At 35.9% G+C, this 22,232-nt stretch overlaps 1 protein-coding gene across 1 annotated transcript; it reads right to left on the reverse strand.

Moving 5' to 3' along the window:
• Positions 1-22: 22 nt before the first annotated feature.
• On the reverse strand, positions 23-20,473 carry LOC123529856 (N-acyl-phosphatidylethanolamine-hydrolyzing phospholipase D-like). The gene is made up of 6 exons (XM_045310417.2): positions 19,910-20,473; positions 16,514-17,005; positions 14,850-14,998; positions 12,223-12,337; positions 3,062-3,283; positions 23-433 (listed from the first exon to the last, which is right to left on the reverse strand). Exons 1-5 carry the CDS (start codon positions 20,114-20,116, stop codon positions 3,158-3,160), a joined length of 1,089 nt encoding a protein of 362 aa, XP_045166352.2. The 5' UTR covers positions 20,117-20,473; the 3' UTR covers positions 23-433; positions 3,062-3,157.
• Between the last annotated feature and the right edge of the window lie 1,759 nt (positions 20,474-22,232).

Here is a 22,232-nt window from a genome sequence, read left to right on the forward strand (position 1 = left end):
ATTAACAGAAATGTAGAAAAAATAAAAAGCATAAGTGTTTAATAATATTAAATTAATAAAACAGTCACATAATCTATGACAAGAGTCTGATTTTGATAAAAGTCATTTGCATCATACCCGCTTCATTTGAATAAATGGAAGGATGAAGTAATGGCTATGAATGATCAGATCATGATAAGCACAAGATATGTTCACAGATGCCCCCTACACCTATAGAGGCCTTTGGGTACAGACACTCGCCTTCCAAAAACACGCACACAAATATAAAAAGTTGAATATTTTCAGTTGATTGTACCTGCAACTGCATTAGAATCATTGATATTATCTTCAGCAAAACACCTTGGTGTCTGACTGCATACTGTTCACTGAAGGTTAAATATCTTTAAAAGTCTCAACAGTGAAAATATCTATTTCTATCAAAACTGCAAAAATCAACAAGAGATCACAGAGTGATCTTGGCGCCCACCAATGTGCCATTTTTGAGTGTTCCAAATTTCAAGACTTATTGACTAGCTCAAGGTCAAATTTCATTTCCGTACACAACACAAATCTATGCATGTGGTCCAAATTTGAAGCCTGTACCTTCAAAAATGTGAAAGTAGGTCACTAGGTCAATGTCAAGGTCAAAGTTTGTTTCGGTATACAAAACTATGCATGTGGTCCTAAATTTGAAGCCTGTAGCTACAGAAATGTGAAAGTAGGTCACTAGGTGAATCTTAAGGTCAAAGTTCCTTTCGGTACATAAAACTATGCAAGTGGTCCAAATTTGAAGGTTGATTTTGAGAAATGTAAAAGTAGGTCACTAGGTCAAAATCCAGGTCAAATTTTACTTCGTAATACAAAACTATGCATGTGGTCAAAATTTGAAGCCTGTATACTGGGTATACCAATTACCGTGAGTCTTAAATTCAGTGGACTCTATTTATAACAAAATGATTGTTTGAAAGGATAATTTTTATTCTGTTTAATTAATTTATATTTTAGCTTAAGACTTTTGGCAAAAAATCGTCAAAACCCCAGGAAAAAGTTCCACTACTGTCATTCAAAGAACAGAGGTGGAGAATTTTAGCATTTTCTGGCATATACCTATTACCGTGAATTTCAACTTTCAATCTAAAGAAGTTGTTAAATTGATCTAAGACAAAGAAAGCATTTCTATTTTACAATGGGCCAAACTAAATATGAAAAAGATATGGCAGAAATAAGCAAGTTTAATGAAAATTTGTGGAGAAAAATTGCAAAGATTAACCATAATGACCAGTCACTTAGCTAAATTCCTTAATTTCTGAGATCAGTGTGAAATAAAAAGAAAGACATTCCAATTTTCAAAAATAGTTTTGCTAAAAATCTGAGCACATTGAGCATTAATAATGAGAGAAAAATTGTAAAGCAATTTTCTTGTTAAGTGTCAAAACAGGACATTCGCGGTAATATGTATATCCCGGTAATTGGTATATTCAGTATACCTTCAAAAATGTGAAAGTAGGTCACTAGGTCAATGTAAAGGTCAAAGTTTGTTTCAGTACACAAAACTATGCATGTGGTCCAAATATGAAGGCTGTAGCTTGAGAAATGTAAAAGTAGGTCACTCGGTCAAAATCAAGGTCAAATTTTATTTCGGAATACAAAACTATGCATGTGGTCCAAATTTGAAGCCTGTACCTTAAAAATGTGAAAGTAGGTCACTAGGTCAATGTAAAGGTCAAAGATCATTTCAGTACACAATACTATGCAAGTGGTCCAAATTTGAAGGCTGTAGCTTGAGAAATGTAAAAGTAGGTCACTAGGTCAAAATCAAGGTCAAATTTTATTTCAGAATACAAAACTATGCAAGTGGTCCAAATTTGAAGCCTGTACCTTCAAAAATGTGAAAGTAGGTCACTAGGTCAATGTCAAGGTCAAAGTTTTTTTCGGTACACAAAACTATGCATGTAGTCCAAATTTGAAGGCTGTAGCTTGAGAAATGTGAAAGTAGGTCACTAGGTCAAAATCAATGTCAAATTTCATTTTGAAACACGAAACTATGCATATGGTCCAAATTTGATGCCTGTACCTTCAAAAATGTGAAAGTAGGTCACTAGGTCAAAATAAAGGTCAAAGTTTTTTCCAGTGCATAAAATTATGCATGTGGTCCAAATTTGAAGGCTGTAGCTACAGAAATGTGAAAGTAGGTCACTAGGTCAAAATCAAGGTCAACTCATGTCAAGGTTCATCTTGCCACTCAAAAATATACATGTGGTCCAAGTTTGAATGTTGTAGTTACTGACAAGAACATTTTAAAAGCTTTTCCCTATATAAGTCTATATGAACCATGTGACCCCCGGGGCGGGGCCATATTTAACCCTAGGAGGATAATTTGACAAACTTGGTAGAGAACCACTAGATGATGCTACATTACAAGTATCAAAGCCCTAGGCTTTGTGGTTTGGACAAGAAGATTTTCAAAGTTTTCCCTATACAAGTCTATGTAAACCATATGACTCCCAGAGCGGGGCCATATTTGACCCTAGGGGTATAATTTGAACAATCTTAGTTAAAGACCACTAGATGATGTCACATACAAAATATCAAAGCCCTAGGCCCTGTGGTTTTGGACAAGAGGTTATTCAAAGTTTTTCCCTATACAAGTCTATATAAACCATGTGACCACCAGGGCGGGGCCATATTTGACCCCAGAGAAATAATTTGAATCATCTTGGTAGAGGACCACTAGATAATGCTTCATACCAAATATCAAAGCCCTAGGCTCTGTGGTTTTGGACAAAAAGGTTTTCAAAGTTTTTCCCTATATAAATCTATATAAATTATAAAAATAAACAAAGGGCCATAACTCACTCATAAATTGTTGAACCAGTCTGATTTTCAGGGGGACACAACTAGGGTACCAATACATCATTCTGACAAAGTTTGGTCAAAATCCCCCCAGTAGTTTCTGAGGAGATGCGATAACGAGAAATTGTTAACGGACGGACGGACGGACGGACGGACGGACGGAATGACGGACGGACGGACCACGGACGCAGAGTGATTTTAATAGCCCACCATCTGATGATGGTGGGCTAAAAACAAAATTGAAGGCCCTTTTCAAGACGTGTAGGGGCCAACATTTTGCAACAAATACAGCTGTCCATTATGTTGCTATAAATAAACACTTGTATCAAGATTTCACATGTTCATCTGGAACTGTTCGTACTTCTCCGTGTTTCACTGTGAAGAAACATCCGGCATCTAAACCTTTCTGTTTTAATATATCACCTAGTTTCTGTTTCGGCTCCATGTAGTGCTGAAACAAGAAAACAAACAGTTGAGCTACATTTTGGTGTAGTAAACACTATTCAGACATATATATGAGTATACATAGTGTATTCCCGCAAACTTAAATAACTACTAAGACAATTTGTGGGACTTGCAAAAAGTAGTCTTATTACTGAGTCGGTATTTTTATCAAAACCCTGCCAATATGGCATTCAGTTGTACATCAATGAACATTGGGCGATCACCATAATTTACCTTGAGCAGTTTGTGCTCTGGTATGCTTAAACACAGAAATAAGTGATTTGATTTAAGTGATGTATCTTAGTTAATACAGTGATGTATCTTAGTTAATACACAAAGTTCTAACAAATGCAATACAATTAACTATTTCAGAACATAATTGTGCAATTTTTACGGTACAGCCTAGCATGGTCAAATCTGATCTGCTCTATTTAAACTCACTCAAAATGCCTAGCATGGTCAAATCTGATCTGCTCTATTTAAACTCACTCAAAAGGAGTTAAATTATATATCTATCAAAAATTTTATTTGGTTACCACTTGCTGTAAATCCAGTAATGTATCAACTTGTTGATTTGCCGATTCAATCATTAAAAAAATTTCAGGCCAGAGTTTATAGTTAAGCAAAATCAGTAATTGTGCATGAAATAAAAAATGCCCAACTAGCAAATCTATTTTCACACATTGTTTTGGGGTAGTGTAATCTGTCCACACATTAGGTCAAAAAACTAGGTTGGTCTGTATATACTACAGATTTCATGACATGCATGTGTTGCTAACCAAGGAATCTTGCAGTCGCATCACTGAGACCCAGACCAACACATTTTTGACTGGTTGGTTCTGCAAAAAGTGGCTGTATTACATAATTGTGGACCAGTCTTATTTTCGGAATTTTTGACCATAAAAATACAGACAAATATTTTTTTTCTCTCAAAAATTGGCCTTATTAACTGAAGTCTTATTTTTGGACCCGTCCTTAAGTGGAACTTAACTATACAAATGTCCCCCAATGTATTCCCACAGACGTAAATAACTCTACCTCAGTTGTTAGTATAAACTTCTGTAATGTATTCAAACAAACTTAAACAACTACACCTATGAATTTTCCCCACTGTATTCCCACATACTCAAATAACCATACTTCAGTTGTAAGTATGAATGTTTAACAATGTATCCTTACAGACTCAAAAAAAATTATACCTCTGTTGTAAGTATGAATGTTCCGTAGTGTATACCCACAGACATAAATAAATATACCTCAGAATGTTAGTATGATTGTTCAGCAGTATATTCCCACATATGTAAATAACTATACTTCTGTGTTCCCAAGTGTATTCCCAGAGACTTAAATATCTATATCTCAGTTGCCAGTATGAATGATCCCCAGTGTATCTCCTAAGACTTAAATAACTATACTTGCTGTGCACAGTCAGCTTTTAATGGCGAATCTCCAAGTTCTAAAGCAATAGTTTTGATAGTTTAGGAGAAAAGCTGACCTAAATACAAAACTTAACCAAGAAATCTGATATTTTCTAAGTCTAAAAAGGGCCATCACTCTTGCAAAAAGCAGGATGGAGTTATGTTTCTTGCTGTACAGTGTCAGCGTTTGATGGTGAACAAGTGTTGCAAGTTTTAAAGCAATAGCTTTGATAGTTTAGGAGAAAAGCTGACCTAAATACAAAACTTAACCAAGAAATCTGATATTTTCTAAGTCCAAAAGGGGCAATAATTCTTGCAAAAAGCAGGATGGAGTTATGTTTCTTGCTGTACAGAGTCAGCTTTTGATGGTAAACAAGTGTTGTAAGTTTTAAAGCAATAGCTTTGATAGCTTAGGAGAAAAGATGACCTTAACATAAAACTTTACCAAGAAATCTGATATTTTCTAAGCCCAAAAGGGGCCATAATTCTTGCAAAAAGCAGGACGGAGTTATGTTTCTTGCTGTACAGAGTCATCTTTTGATGGTGAACAAGTGTTGCAAGTTTTAAAGCAATAGCTTTGACAGTTTAGGAGAAAAGCTGACCTAAACATAACAAGAGCACCGCCTTGCGGGTGCTGACGCTCATCTGATTTTTTTTGTATAATAGAAATATTGTCCTACCCATGATTTTCTAAGTCTAAAAAGGGCCATCACTCTTGCAAAAAGCAGGATAGAGTTATGTTTCTTGATGTACAGTGTCCACTTATGATGGTGAAAAACTGTTGCAAGTTTTAAAGCAATAGCTTTGATAGTTTATGAGAAAAGTTGACTAAAACATAATATTCAACCAAGAAAATGATTTTTCTAAGTCCAAAAGGGGCAATAATTATTGCAAAAAGCAGGATGGAGTTATGTTGCTTGCTGTACAGGGTCAGCTTATGATGGTGAACAAGAGTTGCAAGTTTTAAAGCAATAGCTTTGATAGTTTAAGAGAAAAAGTTGACCTAAACATAAAACTTAACCAAGAAATCTGATATTTTCTAAGTCCAAAAGGGGCCATAAATCTTGCAAAAAGCAGGATGGAGTTATGTTTCTTGCTGTACAGGGTCAGCTTATGATGGTGAACAAGTGTTGCAAGTTTTAAAGGAATAGCTTTGATAGTTTAGGATAAAAGCTGACCTAAACATAAAACTTAACCAAGAAAACTGATTTTCTAAGTCCAAAAGGGGCAATAATTCTTGCAAAAAGCAAGATGGAGTTATGTTTCTTGATGTACAGGGTCTGCTTATGATGGTGAACAAGTATTCCAAGTTTCAAAGCAAAAGTTTTGATAGTTTAGGAGAAAAGTTGACCTAAACATAAAACTTAACCAAAAAATCTGATATTTTCTAAGTACAAAAGGGGCCATAAATCTTGCAAAAAGCAAGATGGAGTTATGTTTCTTGCTATACAGGGTCAGCTTATGATGGTGAACAAGTATTCCAAGTTTTAAAGCAATAGCTTTGATAGTTTAGGAGAAAAGCTGACCTAAACATAAAACTTAACCAGGCAACGCCGACGCCGACGCCGACAACCGCTCAAGTGATGACAATAACTCATCATTTTTTTTCAAAAAATCAGATGAGCTAAAAATTAACCAGGCAACCCGACGCAGATGCCGACACTGACGATGATCAAGTGATGACAATAACTCATCATTTTTAAAAAAAATATATCAGATGAGCTAAAAACTGTTCTGCCATGTATTCCCAGAAATTTAGATAACTATAGCTCTTAAGTTAGTATCAATGTTCCTTGGTGTATTCCCACAGATGTTGATAACTATACCTCAGTTGTAATTATCAATGCTCATAAGTGTATTCTCACAGATGTAAATAACTTTACCTCTGCTGTAAGTTTGGATGTCCCCAGTGTATTCTCAAAGACTTAAATAACAATACCTTGTGGTAAGCATAATTGTCCCCCAGTAATTTCAAACAGACTTTATCTCTGTTGTAAGTCTGAATTTCCCCCTGTGTATTCCCACAGACTAAAACAACTATACCTCAGTTGAAAGTATGAAAGTTCCACAGTGTATCTCCATAGACTTAAATAACTATACCACAGTTAATAAGAATATTCCCCAGTGTATTCCCACATACTTGAATAACTATATCTCATTCGCAAGTATAAATGTTCCCAAGTGTACCGCCAAAAACTAAAATAACTATACATTTTTGTACCTCAGTTGAAAGTATGAAAGTTCCACAGTGTATCTCCACAGACTTAAATAACTATACCACAGTTAATAAGAATGTTCCCCAGTGTATTCCCACATACATAAATAACTATATCTCATTCGTAAGTATCAATGTTCCCCAGTGTACCCCCAAAAACTAAAATAACTATACCTCAGTTGAAAGTATGAAAGTTCCCCAGTGCATCTCCACAGACTTAAATAACTATACCACAGTTAATAAGAATGTTCACAATGTATTCCAACAGACTTAGTTAACTATACCTCAGCTGTAAGTATGAATGTTTCCCAGTATTTCCCACAGACTTAATTAACTATACCTCAGTTGAAAGTATGAAAGTTCCACAGTGTATCTCCATAGACTTAAATAACTATACCACAGTTAATAAGAATATTTCCCAGTGTATTCCCACATACTTGAATAACTATGTCTCATTCGTAAGTATAAATATTCCCCAGTGCCAACTTCCCCACATAAATTATCAGAGGTGGAGGACGAATGATTTCAGACACAATGTCTTTTATCAAATTGTCACTGAGAACATACGCCCCGCCCGGGGATCGAACTCACGACCTTGCGATCCATAGACCAACACTCTCCCTACTGAGCTAAGCGGGCGGGCGTTGAAAGTATGAAAGTTCCCCAGTGTATCTCCATAGACTTAAATAACTATACCACAGTTAATAAGAATGTTCCCCAGTGTATTCCAACACATAAATAACTATATCTCATTCTTAAGTATAAATGTTCCCCAGTGTACCCCCAAAGACTAAAATAACTATACCTCAGTTGAAAGTATGAATGTTCCCCAGTGCATCTCCACAGACTAAAATAACTATACCACAGTTAAAAAGAATGTTCCCCAGTGTATTCCAACAGACTTAATTAACTATACCTCAGTTGTAAGTATGAATGTTCCCCAGTATTTCCCACAGACTTAATTAACTATACCTCAGTTGTAAGTATGAATGTTCCCCAGTGTATTCCAACAGACTTAATTAACTATACCTCAGTTGTAAGTACGAACGTTCCCCAGTATTTCCCACAGACTTTATTAACTATACCTCAGTTGTAAGTACGAACGTTCCCCAGTGTATTTAAACAGACTTAATTAACTATATACCTCAGTTGTAAGTACGAATGTTCCCCAGTGTATTCCAACAGACTTAATTAACTATATCTCAGTTGTAAGTACGAATGTTCCCATGTGTAATCCAACAGACTTAATTAACTATACCTCAATTGTAAGTACGAATGTTCCCAAGTGTATTCCAACAGACTTAATTAACTATACCTCAGTTGTAAGTATGAATGTTCCCATGTGTATTCCGACAGACTTAATTAACTATACCTCAATTGTAAGTACGAATGTTCCCCAGTGTATTCCAACAGACTTAATTAACTATACCTCAGTTGTAAGTACGAATGTTCCCATGTGTAATCCAACAGACTTAATTTAATTAACTACACCTCAATTGTAAGTACCAATGTTCCCCAGTGTATTCCAACAGACTTGATTAACTATACCTGAGTTGTAAGTATGAATATTCCCCAGTGTATTCCAACAGACTTAATTAACTATACCTCAGTTGTAAGTACGAATGTTCCCCAGTACGAATGTTCCCCAGTGTATTCCAACAGACTTGAATAACTATATCTCATTCGTAAGTATAAATGTTCCCCAGTGTACCGCCAAAATATAACTATACTCAGTGAAGTATGAAGTTCCAGTGTATTCCACAGACTTAATAACTATACCCAGTAATAGAAGTTCCCAGTATTCCACAGACTAATAACTATACTCATTCGTAAGTAAAGTTCCCCAGTGTACTAAAAACTAATAACTATACAGTTGAAGTAGAATGTTCCCCAGTGTATTCCCACATAATAAATAACTATATCTCATTCGTAAGTATAAATGTTCCCAGTGTACCCCAAAACTAAAATAACTATACAGTTGAAAGTATGAAAGTTCCCAGTGCATCTCCACAGACTTAAATAACTATACCACAGTTAATAAGAATGTTCACAATGTATTCCAACAGACTTAATTAACTATACCTCAGTTGTAAGTATGAATGTTCCCCAGTATTTCCCACAGACTTAATTAACTATACCTCAGTTGAAAGTATGAAAGTTCCACAGTGTATCTCCATAGACTTAAATAACTATACCACAGTTAATAAGAATATTTCCCAGTGTATTCCCACATACTTGAATAACTATATATCATTTGTAAGTATAAATATTCCCCAGTGTATCCATAAAGACTAAAATAACTATACCTCATTTGAAAGTATGTTTGTTTGTTTTGGGTTTAACGCCATTTTTCAACAGTATTTCAGTCATGTAACTGCGGGCAGTTAACCTAACCAGTGTTCCTGGATTCTGTAAGTACAAACCTGTTCTCCGCAAGTAACTGCCAACTTCCCCACATGAATTATCATAGGTGGAGGACGAATGATTTCAGACACAATGTCTTTTATCAAATCGTCAAGGAGAACATACGGCCCGCCCCGGGATCGAACTCACGACCTTGCGATCCACAGACCAACACTCTCCCTACTGAGCTAAGTGGGCAGGTGTTGAAAGTATGAAAGTTCCCCAGTGTATCTCCATAGACTTAAATACCTATACCACAGTTAATAAGAATGTTCCCCAGTGTATTCCAACACATAAATAACTATATCTCATTCTTAAGTATAAATGTTCCCCAGTGTACCCCCAAAGACTAAAATAACTATACCTCAGTTGAAAGTATGAAAGTTCCCCAGTGCATCTCCACAGACTAAAATAACTATACCACAGTTAAAAAGAATGTTCCCCAGTGTATTCCAACAGACTTAATTAACTAAACCTCAGTTGTAAGTACGAACGTTCCCCAGTATTTCCCACAGACTTTATTAACTATACCTCAGTTGTAAGTACGAATGTTCCCCCAGTGTATTTAAACAGACTTAATTAACTATATACCTCAGTTGTAAGTATGAATGTTCCTCAGTGTATTCCAACAGACTTAATTAACTATACCTCAGTTGTAAGTACGAATGTTCCCATATGTAATCCAACAGACTTAATTAACTATACCTCAATTGTAAGTACGAATGTTCCCCAGTGTATACCAACAGACTTAATTAACTTTACCTCAGTTGTAAGTATGAATATTTCCCAGTGTATTCCAACAGACTTAATTAACTATACCTCAGTTGTAAGTACGAATGTTCCCCAGTGTATTCCAACAGACTTAATTAACTATACCTCAGTTGTAAGTACATATGTTCCCCAGTGTACTTCCATTAACTATACTTCAGTTGTAAGTATGAATGTTCCCTAGTGTATTCCAACAGACTTAATCAACTAAACCTCAGTTGTAAGTACGAATGTTCCCCAGTGTATTCCAACAGACTTAATTAACTATACCTCAGTTGTAAGTACGAATGTTCCCATGTGTAATCCAACAGACTTAATTTAATTAACTACACCTCAATTGTAAGTACGAGTGTTCCCCAGTGTATTCCAACAGACTTGATTAACTATACCTCAGTTGTAAGTATGAATATTCCCCAGTGTATTCCAACAGACTTAATTAACTATACCTCAGTTGTAAGTACGAATGTTCCCCAGTACGAATGTTCCCCAGTGTATTCCAACAGACTTGAATAACTATATCTCATTCGTAAGTATAAATGTTCCCCAGTGTACCGCCAAAAACTAAAATAACTATATCTCAGTTGAAAGTATGAAAGTTCGACAGTGTATCTCCACAGACTTAAATAACTATACCACAGTTAATAAGAATGTTCCCCAGTGTATTCCCACATACATAAATAACTATATCTCATTCGTAAGTATCAATGTTCCCCAGTGTACCCCCAAAGACTAAAATAACTATACCTCAGTTGAAAGTATGAAAGTTCCCCAGTGCATCTCCACAGACTTAAATAACTATACCACAGTTAATAAGAATGTTCAAAATGTATTCCAACAGACTTAATTAACTATACCTCAGTTGAAAGTATGAAAGTTCCACAGTGTATCTCCATAGACTTAAATAACTATACCACAGTTAATAAGAATATTTCCCAGTGTATTCCCACATACTTGAATAACTATATATCATTTGTAAGTATAAATATTCCCCAGTGTATCCATAAAGACTAAAATAACTATACCTCATTTGAAAGTATGTTTGTTTGTTTTGGGTTTAACGCCGTTTTTCAACAGTATTTCAGTCATGTAACTGGGGGCAGTTAACCTAACCAGTGTTTCTGGATTCTGTAAGTACAAACCTGTTCTCCGCAAATAACTGCCAACTTCCCCACATGAATTATCATAGGTGGAGGACGAATGATTTCAGACACAATGTCTTTTATCAAATCGTCACGGAGAACATACGGCCCGCCCCGGGATCGAACTCACGACCTTGCGATCCATAGACCAACACTCTCCCTACTGAGCTAAGCGGGCAGGCGTTGAAAGTATGAAAGTTCCCCAGTGTATCTCCATAGACTTAAATAACTATACCACAGTTAATAAGAATGTTCCCCAGTGTATTCCAACACATAAATAACTATATCTCATTCTTCCCCAGTGTACCCCCAAAGACTAAAATAACTATACCTCAGTTGAAAGTATGAAAGTTCCCCAGTGCATCTCCACAGACAAAAATAACTATACCACAGTTAAAAAGAATGTTCCCCAGTGTATTCCAACAGACTTAATTAACTATACCTCAGTTGTAAGTATGAATGTTCCCCAGTATTTCCCACAGACTTAATTAACTATACCTCAGTTGTAAGTATGAATGTTCCCCAGTGTATTCCAACAGACTTAATTAACTATACCTCAGTTGTAAGTACGAATGTTCCCCCAGTGTATTCCAACAGACTTAATTAACTATACCTCAGTTGTAAGTACGAATGTTTCCATATGTAATCCAACAGACTTAATTAACTATACCTCAATTGTAAGTACGAATGTTCCCCAGTGTATTCCAACAGACTTAATTAACTTTACCTCAGTTGTAAGTATGAATATTTCCCAGTGTATTCCAACAGACTTAATTAACTATACCTCAGTTGTAAGTACGAATGTTCCCCAGTGTATTCCAACAGACTTAATTAACTATACCTCAGTTGTAAGTACATATGTTCCCCAGTGTACTTCCATTAACTATACTTCAGTTGTAAGTATGAATGTTCCCTAGTGTATTCCAACAGACTTAATCAACTAAACCTCAGTTGTAAGTACGAATGTTCCCCAGTGTATTCCAACAGACGTAATTAACTATACCTCAGTTGTAAGTACGAATGTTCCCCAGTGTATTCCCACAGACTTCTCTGACCTCAATTCCTGATGAACTTCAACTGCCTCCTCTGGATTGATGTGCTGTGGTCGCATAAACCATCTGTATATACAACATTTATATCATGTATTAGCATTATTCTCAAGTGCATTAAATTTACACTGTATGTACAAGTACTACTGTCAAGATAGATTTCATTTTTATGTTCATTTGACCATGGAAAGAATATGTTAAATAAATGTACAGTTACAACAATCTACAGTCACATCAATTTGAAGAACTTATTTTCTCTAGTTACACCTTCCCTATATCTGCTTTCAACAATTATTTGAAGAAATAATTTTGATGCAAATTATATACAGGTTCAAATCCCATTCGGTTAATCCCCATGGTTCCTGGTAGAATGCTAGTACTAACTTCATTCAGAATGCAGACTTAATGGTGATAAAAAATACTTAAGCCTTCTTCTAGTTAGTTCCGAATAGATAAAAAAATTCTACAATGTAGAATATAATTAAACCATTTTAAATATATTTTAGTTTTTAAAATATTCAGCCAACAAAAGAGTGTTGTTTTCTTGATATTTTGCTGGACTTCTTTTAAAATATGCACCTGAGTCAAGTTTTCATAATGGGAGTCTATATCAGTCAGTTTTGATGACATGTATGCATATAGAAAAAATTGTGCAATGTAGATTTTAATGGAACAAAGTTGTATACATACAATGTACATAATCATCTTTCATTGGCTAAGTAAATCAAAGGCCTGAATGGCCTGAGTCGGCTAATGATTGATGTACTGACAGTATAGTCTACCAGTTTCAGTTTGTTTTTAGTTTTTTTCTTAAAATTTCATAACACAGCTCGATATTTGCCCAAAATATTATATCCGGATACGAGTACACTTTTCTCCAGTTTGAACAATATATTTTACAAATTGTGATGATAGGAAGACATTTAGCAGCAATTGGCAGTATCTGACATTAAAGTTTACAGTTAAATTACCTCTTATTTAAATCTTTTCATAAAAAAGTTATTTCGTTTCGTGAAAGCAGCCAAACATAGACGATCTACTTTCGATTTCAAAAACTACAAGAAAATACAATTTTATGTTTCGCCGATTTGTTTATTTCTCGAAAAATAAGAATTAAAATCATTTTTAATATCAGTAGTAACTAAACAAACCAGTAAGAGCTTCTTCTTCCGATAATTTATCCGTTTACTGACTGCAAAATTCAACCCATGCAAAGTTTATAGAAATCATACGATGCGTGTTTACGTTCAATGTGGGAGAATTAAGGCTGATCGGCTATATTACCTAACGCATCAAGACGATTCAGATTTTGTTTTTAAAAGAGCATTGTGTGCGTTTCTGTAATTTTATATACGTTTTTATACGCTTAGAAATTATTAGACATGCGTATTTGCATTATTTCTATACGTAATTTACCCTAATACGCATCTTATCTGGAGCCCTGTGGAACTATTTTCTTGTCTTTCGCTGGATGTTACCCAAGCTTTGTAAGCCTGCGCAATTCTTAAAATGCACATTTATGCTTAATGAGTTACATTCGAGAATTGCATAATTACAAGTCATAAATATGACAGATTACATCGTATATTGGTCATAGCAAAGGGAATTGACAAAACTTAACTTCATTCATGCAGTGAACTGTTTGAAGTTTGAGAAATCTAATGGAACTACATCCCTTCACTGTGTTATTTGGTCCATTTAGAGAATTGTTGGATAGCAAGGACTCGTCAAAAGGCTTTCAGCCTTTAGCCGACTCAAAAATTTGGTCTTTGTGCTTATTTTTGAGATATTAGAACAATGTTTAAAGAGATCAGCAAATTTTAAGCTGATTTATGACAAATTTTGATATTTTTCAAGTGTCAACATTTTAGTTCATATATATTATATTCAGAAAGACAGAAACATTGCCTTATCAATTAACACAAATGTTGTCATTTATAATGGTGACTTGCATTACGCATTTGTATGCCCGATCAGGACTTTATTCTATGTTTTACTGATCAGTGACATTACACAATCACTTTCAGTTTTTCAAACATGCAGGACTACTTAACCCTTAGCCTGCTGCAGGCGAATTTAACAGCCTTTGCAAACAGCTTGGAACCAGATCAGACGCCGATTAAATCGGCGTCTGATCAGGTTCCAAGCTGTTTGCTACTCTGACAATATTTCTTCCAATTTTGGAGCAAATTGAATGAACTTAACAATTTAGCAGACGACATTTCCAGCAGACGACAATTTACCTAGCATGCTAAAGGTTAATAGGGGCTTAGCAGTAGCAGGTTAGACTACTACACCAGCAATCCGAGTTTAATTCCTGGTTGTAGTCGATTTCCAACTAGTGTTCAGTGTTGGGTGATCAACTTAAATTGGTAATGTTTCTAGCAGTACTTACCTAGATCTGTTGCTAGGGAGGTAAATATGACATAATGTAATGGGCACAGCTGGAAATAAGTTGTTCCAACCATTGCAGGAGGGGACTTTGTTCACCACCCTTACTAAACAAGAAACCTTTCTTTTTTTAAATCAATCAGTAAATCAATTAGTAGAGTTCTATAACAGATAAGAATATATAGAAAACCTTGGTTCATATGCTCCGATAGGAATGGCAGACAATGAAAATGGACCATATTTATTTCCAATTTGTTTGAAAGCACAGCAATAACCAGTGTCTCCAGCAAAATAGAAACTGTGATCTGGACCCTTCACAACCCAGCTGCACCACAAAGCCTGCAACATAATATCATGACTATTAACTTCAACTTTAAAGCAGGTATTCAGCTTTATCTGATATAACATGTCTTGTTAAGGATAGAGTGTTAGCTTTAAAACTGTGCTACACACTGGCAAGATTGTTGGTTGTCCTGAAAACATGCAAATTATTTACACTACTCAGAAAAGTCCTGAGAGCTGTACTCAACCCTGAAATTACCAATGATGGTTGTAGAATGGAAGACAACATTTATATAGTACTAAGTAAACTTTTTTTTTAAATTACGTACCAATGGAAATAATGAACAGTGTAGTTCAATGCATAACATTACACTGAATATATCAACCACTTTACTGTATTGAATTCACAATAATGCTTATTTACTATATATTTAGCTATATATACTATATATTTTAAAACTTATGTTTGCATTCTGGAAATCTACAATTATTAGCAGCAATTATGGTATTTGCAGCATTTTTCTATCAATACCAATCAGCTTACTTTAAACATAATTTTATTTCCAAGTTAGAGGGAAAATTGGGGAAAAATATATATTGTACTTAATCAAATGGAAGTAATTAGAAATCTACTTGTACAAATAAAAAAGTTGTCTTGTGTGCTGTAACCTTGACCCATGAGACAGGGGTCTGGGTATTGCGCATGACATATTGTCTTATAATGGCGGATTTTTATGCGGAGTTATTTGAATAACATAAAAAGATTTCCAAAATCAGTCATCTCTAAGTGTGACCTTGACTGACAAGATAGGGTTCTGGTCTTGAATACAACATATTGTTTTGTTATAGGAACTGTTTATGCCCAGTTACATGTGTACTTGAATATCCAGCCATACAAGTTAAAGCTGGTGACCTGATGAAAATATGACCTAGTTGTTATCTTTTACTTCGAAGTGTGACCTTGGCCTTTGAGATTATGGGTCAGGTTCTTCGGTACAACAAGTTGTCTCATTATGGGCAGCATTTGTGATATGCTGCACTGAAATCCCTTAATAGATGGCATGGTTATGGACAGCAGGCACAAAATAGACCCTGTTAATGCTTGACCTCCAAATGTGACCTTGACCTTAGAGCTAGGTGTCTGGGTTTTGCACATGACGTGTTGTCTAGTTATCAGGAAAATTTGTGCCCAGTAATTTCAAACCATATATGAATAGACTCTTCTTACCTTTGCCCTCCAAGTATGGCCATGACCTTGGAGCTAGGCTATGGTCTGGGTCTTGACACTGTCTCCTTGTGGGGAACATTTAAACCAAGTAACTACAAAATTCCTCAATGGATGGCAATGTTATGGACTGGACATAAAGTGTGATGAATGGACAAAAAAGGTGGGGAACAATAAATAGGTAATGAAACACAGTCTAGTGCTATTCATTTAAGTCCGTGTGTAAAAGTACCACTCAAGAATTAAGTGTCAATAACCTTTTGGAACCAGCCTAATTTATTATAATGTGTTCAAACAAAATATAAAAAAACTGCATGCTTCCCTTAAAGTTGCATATAAAACTGTACCTTGTTTTTATCTCTCAATGTCCGCATACACCAATGTTGTGATGGTGTTGCAGCAAACATGTACGATTTGCCATCTTTAGTGAGAGTATGCTCCTGCCACCATGTAAGCTCAACAACATTCTGACATCCATTCTGTCGCATCCAGTCAGCCTGTCCTACAGCAACATACCAACGCAGCTTATCACCAAATTTACGATTCAGTCTAACAACAGATTCGTGATCAAGATGGTCATAATGGTTGTGACTGATAACAACAGCATCAACGTTAGGGATATCCTCTATTTTACACGGAGGTTGGCGGTATCTTTTCGGACCAAATATTCCAAGTGGTCCACACCTATTTCCCCATATGGGATCTGTGAGTATTGTCAGTCCATCTAACTGTACAAGTACAGAGGCGTGTCCTACCCACATCATTTGTACAGCATCTTTTGGTGGGTTGCTAAGCTTCTCAAAATCAGGTGTTACAACTGGTAATGTGCTGTCCAGTTCCTGCAATTATATCTATAGAGTATTTCTTCCTTCTACATCGTCTATAATGAATACTGCTTTTTATCAGTGAATTTACTGAATCATCTCTACCTGTTACCGTGTTCACAAAACATTTTTCGGTCTCAGCTGAGTTTGACTTTGAAATTTTAATATCAATATTACTAAAACATCAAAGTTAAATTCCAACTGAGACTGACCATCAGTACTGAAAAGCCATTTGAAAATAGTTATTAACTTAAAATTTAGTTTTAAACATGCTATTTAGATATAAATGACAAATAGTTTCATTATCAAACTCAGTTGAGACTAATTCACTATCATTTGTCAGTAATAATAACTGTTTTGATAAACAAGAGGGCCATAATGGCCATAAGTCGCTCACCTGACATTGACTAGCGGTTCATGGTAAAAGTCACTTAAAGAAATTTCTATTTGTAGTGACTCCTTCAAGGTGCCAAGTGCCCCCATTGAACAAAGTTCAAACAGGACCTTATACCAATGCTACAGACCAAGTCAGATGAAGATCCACCAAGCAGTTCATGAAAGGAAGATGTTTAAAGGTATTTTCATATTAAGCTCTAGTTGCCCCTAAAAAGGCCCAAGTGCCCCCATTTGAACAAAACTGGGATAGGACTTTAGTCACCTTATAGTGATTAGGGATGCTACAGACTAATTTTAATGAAGATCCATCAAGCTGTTCAACTTCATGATAGAGGTATTTCTATTTACAGCCCTAGCCGTCCCTAAAAGGGATTAAATGCCCCCATTTGAACAAATATAAGAGAGGATTATATAATGGTGCTAAAAGATAAAGTTTGATGAAGATCTATTATGTGGCTCATAAAAAATGCCCCTATTTGAACAAATATAAGACAGGACCATATAATCAGGCTGGTTACATTGCCCGATCGGGCTTTAGACATACAAACTAATGTTTCTTGAAAAATAATGAAAATATTTCTTTCAAACTTGGTCCATTAATTAAGCATAACATATGATGCATAATAAGGTAGAAATAACTTTGTTGCATTCAGTTTTGTTAGAATTACTTCCCTTTTTCAGATTTTTATGATGCATAATTTTTGAAGTCCAAAAAAAAAATGTTTTAATGCAATGTTTTAAACAGAAAAGGGTTCAATGGGTTTCTGTTGCTCAAAACTTGTGCGCCAATACCTTTATTCTATGTATTTAAGGTTAATACTTTGCTTCTAGTGCAGATGTATGAACAGTGTTTTTGCAGCTAACATTTTTCTATAATGTTGTTAGTGAAAGCACAGTAAAATGTACACATTCATGTACTGGCGCAATAATATAGAGCATTAGAAAGCCATTGACCCCTTTTTTGTTTTAAACTTAGCATTAGAACATATTTTGTTTGAACTTCAAAAATTATGCATCATAAAAATCTGGTAAGGGGAAATAATTCAACCAAAACTGAAGGCAACCAAGTTATTTTTATTTTAACTTGTATCATATTAAATGCTTAATAAATGGACCAAGTTTGAAAGAAATATCTTTACTATTTTTCAAGAAATAGTAGTTTTTTTCTCGAAAGCCCGATCGGGTAATGTTACCAGCCTGATAATAGTGCTGCAAGATCAAGTTTGATGAAGATCTATTAAGTGGCTCATGAGAAAAAGTTGTTTAAAGGTTTTCCTATTTTAAGCTTTTAGCAGTCCCTACCTAGTGCACCCATTTTAACAAGGCAGTGGCTAGAGAACCGGAATCGGTTCCCTAGACTGCGAACTTATTCGTCCGGAACCGGTTCTCTAAGCAGAATACTGTGCATAGGCTAGGGAACCGGAATTTTATTTCTATGCATAATACTGCCGAAATCCACTTTGTTTCTTTTGGTAAGTATCATGTGCATGTTTTTATCTTAATAATTAGTTAATTAATTTTACCATTTCAGCAAGCTATGCCCTTTTATTTATTTGTGTTTACTGTGTCTCCAGAAGTGTACTCGCCGCATACTGTCCACCATATTGGAATGATAAAATAAACTAGTACGAATGAATGTGAAATCGTCGACACTGGTGCCGAAATAAACTTGAAATTTAAACTTAAAAAGGTATAAGACAATAAAAGAACCAATTAAAACAAAATAAGTAATTTCAGTATTGATTACATATCTTTGAACATGAAATGCCGAGGTGTTACAAACCAGTGTTTAAAGTGATCAAAGAATATGTATGAAGTTTTGAGGGCAATTAAATTAGTTTATTCATCTATAAACATGTAATGACGCAAATACAAACCAATATTATTTTATATTTAAATAATTTAAACATAGTACAAGTTAAAAGCAAATAACATTTAAAAACTGCAAAGTAGTTTTCACGCATTCATTCGTACTAGTTTATATCATTTGAATATGGCAGACACGGTATATATGCGGCAAGTACACTCTGGGAGACAGTAAACGCAGATAAATGCAAGGGCATGGTAAAATTAATTAAGATAATAATATGCATGACATTTACCAAGAAACAAAGTGGATTCCGGCAGTATTATGCATAGAAATAAAATTCCGGTTCCCTAGCCTATGCACGGTATTTTGCTTAGAGAACCAGTTCCGGACGAATAAGTTCGCAGTCTAGGGAACCGATTCCGGTTCTATAGCCACTGCCTTTTAACAAACAAGTTTGGGAGAGGACCTTACAATGATGCAACAGACCAAATTTCATGAAGATCCATCAAGAGGTTCAAAAGAAAAAATGTTTTCTATTTTTAGGTACACTGGTCCATTTGAATAAAATTGTGGAGACCTTATAATATGCACCTGTCCAAAAACATAATTTTCATCTTGTAATCTAAACTAGCAAAAAAGGGGTGGTTGTTGCAACACATAGCCGTAGGCGGCCCTACTCCCACGACTTGACGGGCCTACTTCTTTTGACTTACTTGTTTATTTTTCCATGGGACGTTACTGTTGTCCTCTGACTGCCTGAATTTGTACACATCTGACAAAGTTCGCTCCTCAAATGTGTCAAACGGATTTTTATAACGTCGATTCCGAAACACTGGTTTAACAAATCCATGTTCTCCAAAGTCACTTGCATCATTTTCCTCATAAGTTACTTGTTCGTCTGTGCTCATACGACCGCCCATTTTGATTACAAAAAAAATAAATAATTGATCAAATTGTTAATATATCTGGTATCTATCCCGTTATTAAGAGTTAGAACGAGTCAAAAAGCAGAACACCCAGTTCAGTAGGGCCAATTCGTTTCACTTTTGCGGAGTACGCCGTTTCGCCGCGTGCAACCGGCTAGGCGTTCGTTTGGCTTCCCGGCACTGCCCGGGTCTATCCGTCGTACGCCCATGTGCGCCGGTCTTGCGAGAAAGGCAAAGCGGCAAATCATATATTTTCGCGATAGAAAATCGGATAAACATTTGTGAATTTGGGTTAGTACCAATAGATGTAGAAACATACTGCAAAAACTATTTGCTAACTTATTTGGAACATGCCACAAGTGTAAATCATAATAAATTTCCAATTTATTTTTTTTTGTATTTACAGCTCACGTGGCCGGTGTAATGAAATATTTCGACCCCCATAGAATAACGACCCCCCGGTCATTATTCTATAGAAAATGTGACTCCTTTCCTGTAAAATATTGACTCCCCTTATAAAAAACTGACTCCCTTTGAAAACTCTATAGAATAACGACCCCCCGGTCATTATTCTATAGAAAAACTGACCCCTCCAAGTAAAATACTGACTCCCTAAAGATGACATCCTTCGAATCTCATAGAATAACGATCCCGGTTATTATTCTATAGAAAAAGTGACACCTTCCATGTAAAATACTCACTGCCGAAATTACTACATTCGAACTCTCATACAATATCGATTCCCGGACATTATTCTATTTAAAAAAAGTTACTTTTTCCGTGTAAAACACCGGCTCCTAAAAAGACTTTCGACGATAATATCTATTAAAAAGTGATCCCCACCAAACCTAACGGACAATTTTACTAGATCTACAACTCTAATACCCTCCATTGCCAATAGTTAACATTTTGATTGTACTACTACTACTGGTGCCGCTACTTCTATTGCTATTACTACATGTACTTCTTCTTCTTCTACTACTACTACTACTAGGACTTCTACTACTACTACAACAACTGCTACTACTGATACTACTATACCTGCTTCCACTAATACGTCTTGTACATCTACCTCTTCTTCTCCTGCTGCTGTTGTTGCTGTCACTTATTCCTCTGCTGCTGCTGCTGCTGCTGCTGCTGCTGCTGCTGCTGCTGATGCAACTGCCACTGCCACTACCACTACCACTACTACTACTACTACTACTACTACTACTACTACTTTCTATTGTTGCCGCTACCGTACTTTACTGCCACTGCTAAGTATTGCAACTTCTATTAATACTAAGTTCTATGCTAGCAGTTTCTTGTGCAGTTTTCTTCTGAAGAATCACTTCATACCGAAGTTTGCAGGGATTATTGACACTGGAGTGTTTTGTGAACGTATTGTGAATTGTTATTTTCCTGAAAAAAAAATGTATACACCAAGATACAGCGTTTAGAAATAGAACCCCTTTTCCCGTTGCCGAATGCTTTGATTTCTGTGTCAAGTGATGGTATCTGGGGCTAATGGTCAAACGGAAGGACGGACGGACGGACAAGGGCAAATCTATATGCCCCCCTCCCCCGAGTGGGGGCATAAAATGCAGCAATTAGGCCTTAGATACACGAGTTATCACTAAATTTGACCAAATGACCGGGGGTCGTTTTTTTATGGGAGTCAATATTCTTCGTGAGGTTCAGTTTACTTCACGTGGGGGAGTCATAGTACTATGATCTGGAGGTCATAATACTATGACCGGGGGATCACTTTTTCTATAGAATAATGACCGGGGGGTCATTATTCTATGGGGGTCGAAATACTTCATTACACCGGCGTACGCCGAAACGTTCGTTTGTCAATAAAACGGCGAGATTTTTTTTCTTGCCGCACACGTGACCGGCGTGCCCCGGGTTGAGTGAAACGAATTGGCCTATATATTATCATTATGCTTGAAAAGTATTCAAGTACGATAATTTATGTCCTAGATATTGACTTGTGCCAAAACGGGGAAGTAACACTACGGACCCAAAAAATGCACCTACATGCGGCCTTTATCCCTTTGGACCAAATATGGGGATCTGTGAGTACTGTCAGTCCATCTTACTGTACAAGAACAGAGGCGGGTCCTAC

Source organism: Mercenaria mercenaria, chromosome 13, assembly GCF_021730395.1.
Source record: "Mercenaria mercenaria strain notata chromosome 13, MADL_Memer_1, whole genome shotgun sequence".
In the NCBI taxonomy this organism is placed as follows: Eukaryota; Metazoa; Mollusca; class Bivalvia; order Venerida; family Veneridae; genus Mercenaria; species Mercenaria mercenaria.